Source organism: Carettochelys insculpta, chromosome 9 (assembly GCF_033958435.1).
Source record: "Carettochelys insculpta isolate YL-2023 chromosome 9, ASM3395843v1, whole genome shotgun sequence".
In the NCBI taxonomy this organism is placed as follows: domain Eukaryota; kingdom Metazoa; phylum Chordata; order Testudines; family Carettochelyidae; genus Carettochelys; species Carettochelys insculpta.
Window position 1 is genome coordinate 33,923,866 of NC_134145.1, and position 15,595 is coordinate 33,939,460.

The 15,595-nt window shown below is 45.3% G+C and overlaps 1 protein-coding gene across 4 annotated transcripts in view; it reads right to left on the minus strand.

The window, feature by feature from the left end:
- DIPK1A (divergent protein kinase domain 1A) overlaps window positions 1-11,133 on the minus strand; it is a 63,204-nt gene extending 52,071 nt beyond the window's left edge. For 2 of the 4 annotated variants that reach the window (XM_075003550.1, XM_075003551.1), the window contains exon 1: window positions 10,915-11,133. In XM_075003550.1, coding sequence (XP_074859651.1) covers window positions 10,915-10,968 — 54 coding nt within the window. In that variant the 5' untranslated portion in view covers window positions 10,969-11,133. Of the gene's footprint in view, window positions 1-2,736; window positions 3,233-10,914 lie in introns of those variants that run through there. The other 2 variants (XM_075003549.1, XM_075003553.1) reach the window with 2 other exon arrangements.
- Between the last annotated feature and the right edge of the window lie 4,462 nt (window positions 11,134-15,595).

The following is a 15,595-nucleotide window of genomic DNA, read 5'->3' on the forward strand; positions in this document are numbered from 1 at the left end:
TCCAGCAAACAGCTACGTGTTTGGGGTTTTGTTTTGTTTTGTTTGTTTAAATGTTTTAGCATAATGGCCAATCAACAGTAAAACAGAAAACAGAACCAAGCCAGAACATAGTTTTAGGAAATCTGGTAGTGACTGAGGGAAAGAAAAAAAATGTAGGTCTTGCAGAAAGTTTGTCTGAATATGTTCACTGCCCGGATGATTGTTCAGGTTTCATATGGACAGGTAGCAATATCCTAGAAAACTCTGAATAACCATTACATGATTTGGACTCTTGGCAGGCAAGAATTTTTACATGAGCCAGAAAGGAAGAAAGTAATTCTGAGTTAGCAAACACTGTTTCTTTCTTCCACACCACAATCCCCTGGCTCTTGTCCAAAAGAACATAAACACAAAAGAAAACATTTGTGACCTAAAAAGGCATACACACATATCTTGCCATCATTTTTACATTTCCCTGCATTGTGTGTGCTATGGTAATTATAGTAATCCCCTGCGATGCAGATCTGGCAAAACCACGTCTGGCAAAATTCAAGGCTGGATGCATTCCCGAGGACATGGGTAGTAGCAAACAAAGCTATCTGGAAGAATTACTAGCTTGTTTTCCTGTAACTACTTTATAGTCTTCTGCTGTAAGGTTTTAAGTAGCCACTTTAGTTAATTCTACAAAGCATTTTACCACCACACTATATAATCTTCTTTAAATAGACTACATAGAACACAGGTCACAGTTGTGTATTGCAGTCTCCAGCTGTTTTGCTTCCAACTCATGAATATAGATATTTGACCACACTAAGAATTTCCTTTGTTCTTTGCTCATTTCTGCAGTAACTGATTTATAAGACAAAGTCTGTTTCAGCTAGGTTAGTGTGGACACATAACATTATGAATAATGGAGAATTTTAGTTGACAGGGCATGGAGGCATTCACATTTTCTCTAAAAATGGTGAACATTTGCTTTAGACTCTATGATGATGAGTCTTGAACTATTTATCTCTTGAATTATTACCAATGGGGAACAAGTGAGAGATGGACACTGTGCTACAAGAAAAGATAGAAAAACAGGATGTTCTCTGGTAAATAAAGAAGACTGAAAATAAATCAAGGATTAAAAACAGATTAATAACATACAGTAATTTTCTGCTACCACATTGATTTTTGATTGCTTGCATTTAAGATTTTTAAAAAGACAGCAGGCAAAATTTGCCACATACAGTATTATTTAGAACTGCACGTGATATGATTGAAGAATTTTCAAAGTATTTCTCTTGGTAACTGATAAATATCCAAGTGAGAAAAGCTCTTCCCTACACTATTGCTGACAAACTAGTAGGGTCATGACTGACATTCTCTTCACCTTCGCAATACAGTTATTGCAGTTAGAAGATTTGCAGGTAAATGGGCCAGTTTTAGGGAAAAATAAAGATCAGCATTCCCTGAAGTTTTTGAAAACTAAGTACACTTCCTTTAAAAATAAATTACAAACATGCAGGAGCATTTGACAAGCTGTGAAATAGGGTACGTCTACATTTAGGAATAAAGTCAAAGTTATTAAAGTCGATTTTTTAACACTAGATTTTATAAAGTCAAAGTTGAGTGGCCAAAACTGTTCACAAAGTTGACTTAGTGCATCCCTGTCAGATTGCCTAAATTCGACTGTGGAAGCAGTGCACTGTGGACACCTATCCCACAGTTCCTGCAGACCTGTTGCATTTTGGGATTATGTGTCAGTGCCTTGTGTGGAAAAAAAAAGTCACTGCAAGTGGTTCTGGGTTTCTGATGTCATCATTCCAGACTGCATTTCTCTGACTACCTGCTGAAAAGAGACAGATAAGGGAATTTTCAGGCTGCCTTTACATTGACTGCCACACACCATTACCAAGAATAACATGAATCCCAAGCTGCTTCAATGTTTGATGCAGTGTTTTGTGATGACTTCCCACACTGCAATACAGTACATTCCGAACATAATGCCCACGGAGAATGAGTTGACTGATGCGGGTAAACTGATGGACGTCAAGATCTGGAGAGTAAGACCACTGAGTTGTTTACACCACTTGAGTCATTGTACATTATGGAGTGCAGGTTCTGGACCCAGAACACCAGCTCAAACTGGTGGGACTGTATCATTTTGCAGGCATGGGACAATCAGCACTGACTGCCAAACTTCTGCATGCAAAAGTCCACTTTCATAGAAGTTTGTGAAGTACGGTCCCCCACCCTGAAGTGCAGCGATACTAAAATGAGACCTGCTTTGACAGTTGAAAAGCGTGTGGCAATTGCTCTGTGGAAGTTTACAATGCTACACAGCTACCAGTCAGCGCAAAATCAATTTGGAGTGGGCAAATCTACACTGGTGCTTGTCACGCAAGTAGCCACAACAATCACTAAGCTTTTCCTGTGAAAGACAGCAATTCTGAGGAATAGGCAGAACATAGTGGATGGATTTGCTGCCATGGGATTCCCTAACTGCGGTTGGACCATGGATGGAATGTACATCCCCAGCCTGGTACCTGAACACCAGGCCTCAGAGTACATTAAACACAAGAGGTACTTCTATATCGTGGTGCAGGCATTGGTGGATCACAAAGGTCATTTCGCTGACATCAAGGTGGGGTGGTTGGGAAGGGTGCATGAATCTTTAGGAATTCTGGTCTGTTTAGAAAGCTCTAGAGCGGTACTTTCTTCCCAGACCAGTAAATCAACATGCCCATATTGATTTGTGATTACCCTAATTACCTTTTGTTCCCTTGGTTCATGAAGCCATACACAGGCACCCTGTACCCCAGTGAGGAGCTCTTCAACTACAGGCCGAGCAGGTGCAGAATGGAGGTAGAATGTGCTTTTGACCATTTAAAAGGCAGGTTCTGGTGCCTTCTGACCTGTTTAGATCTCAGGGAAGAAAATATTACCCTTGTTATTAGGGCCTGTTGTATTTTCATAACATTTGTGAGGTGAAAGGGGAAGATTTCTTGTGGGGGGCAAGGCAGATCTCCTGGCTGGTAATTATCAGCAACCGTCCACAAGGGCAAACAGTAAAGCACAGAAAGAGCCAATGCAAATCAGGGATGCCTCGAAAATCAAGTTTATGAAAGAGTGTGAAGGGTCCTGAACTCCTGCTGTTAACTAGCATTCCCTGCCACATCCCTGCTGTTTCCTTCCCCTTTATGAAACTGCCTCCAACTGCATATCACTCTTCACCCCTACACCCAACCACAAAGCATGGACCCCACAGCATATTAACTAATAAACTGAACTTTCTTTTTCCAGCCTAAAACATTTTTATTTAGGGAGCCCTAATGGCAGAGTGGTCGGTATAGGGAAAACAAAAGAATAAACTTATGGTTTCTGGAATGTTAGCCTTCTGCTAGTGGGTGATGTCCTAGGAGTAGAGTGCAGGATCTCTGTGACCTTCCACCCACACCTTCATTCTGGGGTCCCAACGAGGGGATAGGGTAGAATGTGGGGAGGGAGGTGGTATGCAAGGGGTGGGACATAGACTGGACACAGCATGCAGAGGCCTGAGCAGGAAAGGAGAATAAATGTAAAAAGGGTGGCATGTAATAGGGGTGCCTGAAGTGGCCAGAGAAACAAAGCCCCAACCAGGTGAGGGGAATGAATATGGATAGTGTGGCAGGTTATGGGGCACGTATTGCACAGAGGGTATAGAGTTCAACTTTTGTAGCAGTGCTTCCATGATCTCCATCTGCCTCTTCATTACTGACAGAACCGAAGCATGCATTTTAGTCTGATTGTCCAACATGGTTCTCCTCCATTCTCTCAGTTCCTCTTTTCTTTTCCTGCTGCTTCAAAATAATCTACCATCATTTCCTGATGTGTCTTCTCTCTCCTCTGCATTTGGAACAATCTAAATTCAGGGGGACTGGTGCCTCTATTCATCCAACTCTTGTTTGGAAGATTGTTTCCTGCATATAGTAGGGAAAAAAACATGTTGAAATATTAAGGGCATTGTCAATAGCAACATTTTTATCTTTACTTAGAACCACGAGCATACTGACAGAATGAACGGCTGCCTGTCTCTATGGAAGAACATACTGCAACAGCAAGGTCACCCTGTGGACTCTTCAGGCTGAAGAATGCATGATCACAAGCAGAACAATTTAAGCTCTTCTGCAGCTGATGTTTATCTTTAACACAATGGTAAGCCATCTTCAATTCACGGGAAAAATAATGTGGAAGCGCCCCTTCCACTGTTTATATGCAGCATGCCACTGACTTGTGGTGGGGGTCTTAAAGCAGGCTGTGCCACGATTTAAAAGAAAAATCACTGAAGGCACACATGTGAAACAGGGTAGGGTCCAATTGCCCCCTGGCCCAGGGCAGAGCTGGGTTGCCACATGTCTGATTGGATGCTGACCTGGGGTAGGAGCTGCCGCATGGGCTTCTTAAAGGAGTGCCTGGATTTTAAAAGCAGGTTACACCAGGAGTTTTAAAAAAAAAATTATATATAATTAAAAGTCAAACGCATGTATGCACATGAAACAGGGCCAGGTCCGATCACCCACTGGTCTGGGCCCGGGAGGGAAGGTGAGGGGAGAGGCATGGCAGCTGCCACACCATGCTTTAAAAGCCAGTCAGGCTGCATGAGAGTTTTGTCCTGCACTGGGTGGGTCATAGGTAAAAAATCATTAGTGACTCATGAAACTTCCCATGAGTTCTAGATTGCCAGTTGAGACATCAGCCTCCTCTGACTAAGAAAATGGGATAAGGAAAGATTGCTCATTCTGTCTGGGTACCATGCTGGAAAATTTGCAAGAATGCTCTGTGGGGCCATGATTCTGGATTACTTACTGGTGGCTTGGTGTGGTAAGGTTTCTTACTGTGGAAGCAGAACCAGCTCAGGTCTCCATAAAAATGTCATAAGGAGAATCCAAAAAGTGCTTGTCTAAGATCTTCAATGAGATGTTCAAACAGGATCAGCGCTCCATCACCAGAAATATTAACAAGCTGTTCTAAGAGAAACAGGCATAGACCCTTCTCTCCTCCAGAGACACAAATGCACCATACTATTATCATTAGTTAAAAACATACCCACCTGAAGTGCCCCCATAGCATCCTGGTTTGCCTCTGAAGCCTCCTCCTGAGATAAGGGGATGGGCTTCAACTAGAGAAACAGGCTTTCAGGGTCAGCTTCTGCACTTGACTGCACCCTGCTGTAGTCTCTCTCTTCCTCATCCAACAATGCAGAACCCACTTCATCATCATCCTGTCAAGCAACACATGCTGAGGAATCCATGCATCTTCTGGGACAAGAGGTTGCCTGTGTCCCCAGAATAGCATGCAGCTCATCACAATAGCAGCATTTCTGGTGAGATGCCTCAGACTGACCATTAGCTTCTTTGGACTTTTGAAATTTTGCCTTAGCGCCTTGATTTTAACATGGCAGTGCTGAAAGTCCCTGGTGTACCCTTGCAATATCTTCACATAAATATTGGCATTCCTTGTACTAGCTTTGAGCTACATGAAGATAGCTCCTCCCCACCCCCAACCACAGCAATGAGGTCCAGGATCTCCTGATGGCTCCATGCTGGGGCTCTTTTGCGACCCTGTAAACTCATGGCTACTAGGTGTGCTCCTGACATCTGCTCACCACAATGGTCAGAGAAGAAAGGAAATCAAATCAAAATTCTCAGGTTGATGACCACTGCTTCCTGTCACTTATTTCCTGCTCACCTGGGCTACGTCTACACGTGAAGCCAACATCGAAATAGCTTATTTCGATGTAGCAACATCGAAATAGGCTATTTCGATGAGTAACGTCTACACGTCCTCCAGGGCTGGCAACGTCGATGTTCAACTTCGACGTTGCGTGGCACCACATCGAAATAGGCGCTGCGAGGGAACGTCTACATGCCAAAGTAGCACACATCGAAATAAGGGTACCAGGCACAGCTGCAGACAGGGTCACAGGGCGGACTCAACAGCAAGCCGCTCCCTTAAAGGGCCCCTCCCAGACACAGTTGCACTAAACAACACAAGATACACAGAGCCGACAACTGGCTGCAGACCCTGTGCCTGCAGCATGGATCCCCAGCTGCCGCAGCAGCAGCCAGAAGCCCTGGGCTAAGGGCTGCTGCCCACGGTGACCATAGAGCCCCGCAGGGGCTGGAGAGAGAGCATCTCTCAACCCCTCAGCTGATGGCCGCCATGGCGGACCCCGCTATTTCGAAGTTGCGGGACGCGCAACGACTACACGGTCCCTACTTCGACGTTGAACGTCGAAGTAGGGCGCTATTCCTATCCCCTCATGGGGTTAGCGACTTCGACATCTCGCCGCCTAACGTCAAAGTTAACTTCGAAATAGCGCCCGGCACGTGTAGCCGTGACGGGCGCTATTTCGAAGTTAGTGCCACTACTTCGAAGTAGCGTGCACGTGTAGACACGGCTCTGGAGAGCAGAGGAGAGAAAGCCACGTCCAGAAAGGAAACAAACAGAGGGACATTGTGGGATAGTTTCAGAGGCTAATAAAATTGATTTTAATAATGCTTCCTTCTGCACTTGTATAGGTCAACATTGTAAAAAATCAACTTTTAACAGTTACTCCTGCTGAATTTGGCATTACAAAAAAAAAAAAAATAAAGAACGACCTTAGAGACTGTTCTGTTGAACGCTGTGGTGAAGACTGACGGTTTCTTAAATCAATCCAAGACCCTTAAATTCTACTTAATTCCCTAATGTAGACCTGGCCATAGCCCAAAGTGTTAACATTTAAATTACTTATTGGCTTCCAAGTTAGCATCCATGGAAATTAATGGGATTCTTCATATTTCAGAGCCATTGTTTCAGACCTCCTGCAGACTCAGGTAGACACTGCTTCATCAGCTACGTAGTATAACACACCGGTCAAGTTTTACTTCACAACCATAACTAGGGATTTTTTTAAAAGGATAAGAGACTTTAAATCTGAAGCTCTACAGCAGGGGTGACCAAACTTTTTATTTCAGGTCCCACTTTTCGTCCCTGCAATTAGCAGCTTCCCACCTCCCACCCCCCCGCAATCTATCTAATGCAGGGGTCTGCAACCAAAATAGCAAGATGAGTCATTTTGTCAAATTCGGATAAAAAAATCAGTACTTAAAGAGCCACAATGCACATGGATATGAGACAGTCCTTAAAAAATATCAAACCGTTCTTTTTGTAACCCCTATTTTAAAAACCACGCACAGACAATGATTTGTAATCCACTCCATGTAAATATTTAACCCTTCTCTGAGGCCTAGTAAGCTCCAAGATCAAGTCTATCTATTGGCAATGACTATCAGAAATTAATTGGCAATCCAAAGGGGGTCAATTTAGGAGCATACAGTTTAGGAGGGTAAGGAAACTTCTTTTATGTTGGGCTCCACTTTTTGTCCCTGCAATTAGCAGGGTCTCTACCCCAGCTTGTCCAATGCCCCAGAAGTGAGCTTCAGTCTCCCATAAGTTATGCGCCATGCTCCATTGGCAACGGAAGGAGCAAAGAAGGGAGCCAGCAGAAGTCGCAGTGGGGAGGCTGATTGCACTGTGCCCCCATTATGAAATTTCATGCTCCCTGCCTGGTGCTTAGAGCAGAAGCTGAGGCATCTGGAGATGAATTCTATTCCAAGCATTTAGTTCTTTCAACTGAACCAGAAGTCCATAAACAGCACACCAAGACTGAGAGTGGCTTTCAAAGGACACTGGCAGCAAAATGGAGTTAGCCAAGACATATTTTTCAGACACAGGTTTGCAGCACTTGTGAGGCCTGGCTCTCTCTCAGTCTTAGTTGCCCCATCTGTGAAATAAATTTAATAATAATTCCCATCTCACAGAGATATTAGGAGAATGAACCAAAACATACCTGGCTGATCCCCACTAGCAGCCTATGGCAAACTTGCTCTTGAAGCATCCTAGTTGCTGGGAAGAGAAGCTGAAAGCCCACCAGTGGTGGGCAGAGTCTGAGCCTTAGATCATCATAGACCTAGGGAAGTAGGTGGAAAAGAATCCAATTGCCCATAGTGAATGTGAGCACTCTTCTACCATCCAAAGTGGACACTTTTTTTCTTCCCTCCTGCTTCCTGGAATCCATCGCTTAGGAAAAATCTCAGTATTAATTTGACCACAATGTCCAAAACCCTGACAGTAACTGCACAGCGACCAGGCCACAGCAGCTCTATGTGGTAACTGAAGCAATGCAGTCTCCCTGGGAGATACTTCTCCCCAACCCTAGGCTGGCTTCATTCACAGCTGGGCTGCAAGCACTCTACCTCAACCAGCTCCCACAAGGAGAATGTTTACCTTGCCAGTGAGTGGCAATACCTGGGCGAATGGGCTGCCTAGCTGCAAACACGCTGCTGGCTGGAGGGGTTGAGCTCCCAGCCTGAATGTGGCCCCCACCCCCACCCCTCTAAAGAAGGGCGTTTACCATGCCAGAGAGAACAGTGGCTGGGGCTGGCCACCCAATTCACAGCTGGGCAGCAAACACACTGCTGGCTGGAGGGGCTGAGCTGCCAGCCTGAACCTGCCCTGACAGATCTTATTTCCCTAAACAAATGGATGGGGAGCCCTCCTACTACCTCCTAGCTCTGCTCCTGTTCACTCCATTTCTGACTTTGCTCCCTGCCGACTAGCTGGAACAGGTGTAACTCGAGCTGAGGCATACATGGGTGGAGGGGGCTTCCTCTGGGGTTGCAGAAAGAGTTTGCAGGAGCTGAGCAAAATCCCAGACATTTTCTGATTCTGTAAAAACCCAGCCAGAGAGAGAGAGAGTTAACGGGACATTTATTTGGAGTGGGGCTAAGGGAGACTGACTCTATGGGGAGGGCATTTGGAGTGGGGAGTGGAGGGCATGGTGACAAGGAGGAGGACAACCACAAGTGTGACAGTCCTTGAATTACTATTGGACATCACTGGTTTAGAATCTTTTAATCTCCATTCCAGACATAACTACATTTCAGTAATGGATTAAATTAATCATTTATGTAAAGTCTGATGAGATATTTGGGCTCTTCAGAAGGACAAGCTATATAATGTGGAAATGCCATCACATAATCATAAGTAAAAGCCAATATAATGATAGCTTCCTGCCAATTCTACACATGCATCAAATGGCAGAAGGCACATATCTTAACATAGCAAAATACATTCACAGTAAAAAATCCCTTCTCATTAACCTGCTCAGAACAGAGCCATAGAACTGTCTTGCAGACTCTACAATCAACATTCTGACCCTTACATTTTCTATATATTTCAAAACTATGTTTTTGGCCAACGTGGTTTCAAAAGCCAAAGTTTTTCCATCCCAAGGAGCAGGGGTACACAGAGCTTTAATGGTGATCAGACTGAGTTATATTAGTGCAGAGGAGGCTACTAGCTTGGAAGGTCCCAGTTTGGAAGCCTGTAGAAGTGTCTGATTTTATTTATACATGTATTTTACAGTCCAGGTTTTTTTTTTATTACTAGCACATAATGAAACAGTTTAAAGACAACTCTTTCCCATTTTAGATGAAAAGGCTATTGACAATACTGGAAACCAAAAGAACATCATTAGAGAAATCAATACTATGTTCAGGTTTAATCATTGTATTTTATGGAGAGACAATGAAACTACAATATAAAGATCCAAGAAAGGCAATTAAAGTGACCAGAGACTGAAAAAACTTCAGTACAATGAGATTAAGAAGATGGTTTAGGACTGAGAGGTTTAAAAATGAGGAAAGAATATAACAGCACAGAGAAGGTTAACCCAGTGCTCTATTCACTCTCTCTCAAAACAGAAAAAGCAAAAGCCACCCACTGAACTGAAATCTCCTATATGTCTAAAGACATTCCTAGACTGAGCTCATAGTTAGCCTGTGGATTTCAATGAGAGACTCCATGTCACAAGGTATTTTTAAGGCAGAGACCATTTCTAACAATTGATCTTGAGTTCAAGAATAGTGATTATTACTCAAGTTTTACAGATGAGGAAAGAATATGTTCAATTTATGTAATATATATATATATAGCCATAACACACATTTATGCTGCCTACACTACGTACAAAAATTATGCACGCAGACATGCATATGCTATCTATACGAGATAGAGTTCTTCTCAATAAAATACAATAAAATGGGTTGCCTTTAGAACAGATGTTGCAGAAATGAACCCTTTTGCTGCCTACATATCAAAATAATTACATTAAATCTAAACTGTTATCAAACCCTGACACTTTCTTCTCAATTGAATAGAAGATTTAAAAAATTATTTCACATGAATACAAGATGGCTCAAAATCATCGCTACTATTATGCATGTCACTACCCATTGGAACAGCAGTGGGACCTGTTACACATATTAAGCCACACGCCAGCCCCTTTCCCTGGCGTCTGATGATCCCTGTGCGCAGAGATGGCATTACACACTACATGACCATCAACAATGCAGTGCTAAGAGAGCTGGTTAAGGCGGCGGACAGCGTTGATTAGAGATCCAGGGCAGTGTGGTAGGAGGCCTGATGAAGAATCAATGAGCCCAGCCAACATCGTTGGGCACTACCCGCAAAACCTCTCCACCTCGGTCCCGAGACAGGATGGGGTGAGCTATGCCCGCATTAGCCCGGGACAGGTGTGCTGCCGCTGGTACTTCAGGCTTAGCGCCTGGCGGCTTAGGCTCCAGTTTCAGCCCTTCCTAATGAAGTCTCGCAGCCAGGCCCGCCCGCGCCCTCACTCCTGGGATCTCTAACCTGCCAAGCCGCCGCCTCAGGCGGCTACAGCCCCGTCTGGTTCGCGGGAAGGTCCACGTACCCCGCACCCGGCACTACACAGGCAAGAGCGGCCGGAACACCCACCGGCGCGCCTGTCCCGCTAGGCGCCACTCATGTACCCCCAGGAGCACGCCTGGCCTCTAGCTGCGCCCGCCCGCTACCGCGCCCTCAGGCCGGCCGGCCCCGGCCTACCTGAGCGTAGTTGGGCTTCCTGAGCCAGGCCCCGGGGAAGAGCCGCCTCGCCATGGCAATGGCACATCCCCGCAGCGGGCTGCGCGCAGAGGCGGAGCGGAGGCAGCGCTTCCCCTCCCGCCCGGCCCCCTCCGCTCGCGCCGCGGCGCCGGGAGAAGCGCTGGGGTGGAGGCCGCTGCGGCCCGCGGGATAGAAATCGCGGGTACAGGCTGCGTCTCCCCTGCCCCTCAGCGCCGAGCCTTAAAGAGAGGCCCGACCAGCGCCTCGGCCGACACGGACCCGCCGCTCCGCCTCCTCGGCTTAAAGGGAAAGTTGGAGCCCCCACAGTCCCACCCCTGGCCCCGCGAGACAGGCGGGTGCTGGGCGCGCAGCTTCCCCGAACGTCGGCGAGGCGCTCGCACATCCTCTGTGGCGCGCGAGGCCCCAACCAGCTGCGCCCCACACCAGCCCCAAGGCCAGGCGCAGTGATTAGCTCTGGCAACGGCTCTCTGGGGGGGGTCACCTACCCCACCCGTAGCACCACGGCCCGCACCCAGACACCCCAGCAAGGACAGGCAGCACCTCCCCTGCCAGTCTCGGCCTCTGAACCCTCACCCCCCCGCCACCCACACCTACTACTCCCCCGCCCCCAGTTCTTGCTGCTTTTCCTCTCCCGCCCAGGCCGGGGCGGCGAATTACCCGCAGAGCTGGGCTGGAAGGAGCAGCCACCCAATGCAGGTAGAAGGTGCCTTGGCTGAGTAGAGGTTGGAGCAGGTGATGACCCAGCACCTTCCCCACCTCTGCTGCTCAGAGGAACCAGACTTTGGGTGTAAAGTACATCTGAGTGGACAGAGTCAGGTCCCCTTTGCAACAGGAGTTTCTGGCCAGAAAAGAGACACTTGTCTGCCTTACCCTCATAGCCAAGATGGAGTCTGCTCTGGGGGGCAACTCTGGTCAAGACAATGCACATGCAGGAACACAGCAGACAATTTCCCTTCTTCCTTATCTCACCAACTTAAGACATACATATGTAACCCACACACCTATGTGTGGTTAACTGCCCCATGTAGTAGTACCTACACAACTTCACAGAGAAAGAATGTGTCCTGTACACACAGGCAAAGGAAATACTTATTTACAGAGGGACGAATGGAGGAAAACAAGAGAGGGAAGGGAGCAGTAAAGCAGGGTTACATCCAACATAAGGACCTCTGAGCTCAATGATACCGTAATATAAAAGGATAGACTCTGAGCAATCCATCTAGATTCAGAGCTCAAGAAGCCTTGGCAGAGTTCTGGTCTGGTGGGTACTTTTGTGTGATTCTGGTTGTCTTTATCACCAGAAAACATACCCCAACAAAGCTTTCCAATACTCTCTCATGCTGTTCACTGCAAGTCCACACCGCAACAACCTCACTTAACTAGGTACAGCTTTCCTCCTGAATTTCTAGTGCAAAGTCACACCCTCAACACTCCAAGATCCATATAGTTCTGGGAAATGATTATAGTAGCTCCAGCTTCAGTTGTCCTTTCCCAGTGATTCCTTCCTGGCAGGGTACTCCTCTTGTGTCCTGTCCTGGGATGTGCCTGGCTGGCACTATGTTCCTTCTGACATTTGGGCTGGTTCTCCACCGCTTTACCACTCACATCTATCACTATCAACCACCTCCCTGCTGGAACAACCAGCACCTTCTCAGTTTTAGGATGAGATTTTAAATGGGAGAGTCTCTGTAAAACCTAACGTGGTTATAGTCTCCCCACTTCCTCCCAAAATAGTCTTTGCTATTCCCAGTAAGGTGGGCAACTCTAGGCTGCAGATCCCCAATGGGAGACTCAGAGCTCCCCTTGATCAGGAGCATACCTTTTGTCCAACCCACAGATCTCCAGGGGTTTCCCATGAAGCAGTTCTTTCCCCACAGTATCTCAGAGATCTCCAGGTTAGTAGGTTCTTCCATGTGATCATATATCAGTACATGCCTGAGCCTAAATACCACTCACTGTCTGTGGGATTTGGATTCCTGAGTGCCTAAATCCCTTTTGAAAATGAGAATTAGGCTCCTAAATCCATTAAATAGTGCAGCACTGAGCACAACAAAGCCTAAATACCTTTAACAATCAAGGGCTTTGAGATGTATGCATGAAAAGCATTCTATGTGTAAGCATGAGCTGAAGGAATGTGTCCTGTGCAACTAGCTAGAAGTGAGGATAGACCCTGGGTATGCCCATGTAAATACAATTTGTTCCTGGTTTGCTTAAGTTTGTTAAATATTCAACTTATGGAGTGGCATTTTGCTCATTGTAATCAACTTGACTAGTGCTGGATCACAAGTTCATAGAATCATAGAATACTAGGACTGGAAGGGACCTCGAGAGGCCATCGAGTCCAGCCCGCTGCCCCAATGGCAGGACCAAGTACTGTCTAAACCATCCCTCGTAGACATCTATGTAAGCTGTTCTTAAATACGTCCAGCGATGGAGATTCCACAAGCTCCCTTGGCAATTTATTCCACTATTTGACCACCCTGACACTTAGGAACTTTTTCCAAATGTCCAACCTAAACCTCCCTTGCTGCAGTTTAAGTCCATTGCCTCTTATTCTAGCCTCAGAGGCCAAAAAGAACAAGTTTTCTCTGTCCTCCTTATGACACCCTTTTAGATACCTGAAAACCACTATCATGTCACCCCTCAATCTTCTCTTTTCCAAACTAGACAAGCCCAATTCTTTCAGCCTTTGTTCATAGGCCACATTCTCTAGACCTTTAATCATTCTTGTCACTCTTTTCTGGACCCTCTCTAATTTCTCCACATCTTTCTTGAATTGTGGTGCCCAGAACTGGACACAGTACTCCAGCTGAGGCCTAACCAGCACAGAGTAGAGTGGAAGAATGACTTCTCCTGTCTTGTTCACAACACACCTGTTCATGCATCCTAGAATCATGTTTGCTTTTTTTGCAACAGCATCACACTGTTGCCTCATATTTAGCTTGTGGTCCACTATAAGCCCTAGATCCCTTTCTGCTGTAGTCATTCCTAGACAGTCTCTCCCCATTCTGTATGTGTGAAACTGATTGTTCCTTCCCAAGTGGAGCACTTTGCATTTGTCCTTATTAAATTTCATCCTGTTTACCTCAGACCATTTCTCCAATTTATCCAGATCATTTTGAATTATGACCCTATCCTCCAAAGCAGTTGCAACCCCTCCCAGCTTGGTATCATCTGCAAACATAATAAGCATACTTTCTATGCTAATACCTAAATTGTTGAAGAAGATATAAAACAGAACCAGTCCTAAAACAGACCCCTGCGGAACCCCACTTGTTATACTTTTCCAGCAGGATTGAGAACCATTAAGAACTACTCTCTGAGTACAGTTATCCAGCCAGTTATGCACCCACTTTATAGTAGCCTCATCTAAATTGTATTTGCCTAGTTTTTTGATAAGAATATCGTGCGAGACCGTATCAAATGCTTTACTAAAGTCTAGGTATACCACATATACCGCTTCTCTCCTATCCACAAGGCTCATTATCCTATCAAAGAAAGCTATCAAATTGCGTTGACATGATTTGTTCTTTACAAATCCATGCTGGCTGTTCCCTGTCACTTTACCACCTTCCAAGTGCTTGCAGATGATTTCTTTAATTACCTGCTCCATTATCTTTCCTGGCACAGTAGTTAAGATGACTGGCCTGTGGTTTCCTGGGTTATTCTTATTCCCCTTTTTATAGATGGGCACTATATTTGCCCTTTTCCAGTCTTCTGGAATCTCTCCTGTCTCCCATGATTTTCCAAAGATGATAGATAAAGGCTCATATACCTCCTCTATCAGCTCCTTGAGTATTCTAGGATGCATTTTATCAGGCCCTGGTGACTTGCAGACATCTAATTTTTCTAAGTGATTGTTAACTTGTTCTTTTTTTATTTCAGCTTCTCACCCTACCCCTTTCCCACTAGCATTCACTATGTTGGGCATTCCTTCATCAGACTTCTCAGTGAAGACCAAAACAAAGAAGTCATTAAGCATCTCTGCCATTTCCAAGTTCCCTGTTACTGTTTCTCCCTCCTCACTGAGCAGTGGCCCTACCCTGTCCCTGGTCTTCTTGTTTCTAATATATTTATAAAAAGCCTTCTTGTTTCTCTTTATGCCTGTAGCTAGTTTGAGCTCATTTTGTGCCTTAGCCTTTCTAATCTTGCTCCTGCATTCTTGTGTTGTTTGCCTATATTCATCCTTTGTAATTTGTCCTTGTTTCCATTTTTTATGTGATTCCTTTTTTATTTTGAGATCATGCAAGATCTCCTGGTTAAGCCAAGGCGGTCTTATTCCATATTTTCTGTCTTTCCTACACAGCAGGATAGCTTCCTTTTGGGCCCTTAATAATGTCCCTTTGAAAAACTGCCTACTCTCCTCAGCTATTTTTCCCCTCAGTTTTGCTTCCCATGGGACCTTATCTACCAGCTCTCTGAGTTTACCAAAATCTGCCCTCCTGAAATCCATTATCTCTATTTTGCTGTTTTCCCTTCTTCCCTTCCTTAGAATTGTGAACTCTAAGATTTCATGATCACTTTCACCTCAGCTGCCTTCCACTTTCAAGTTCTCTACCAATTCCTCCCTATTGTTAAAATCAAATCTAGAACAGCTTCCCCCCCAGTAGCTTATTCAACCTTTTGGAATAAAAAATTGTCTCCAATGCAATCCAAGAAT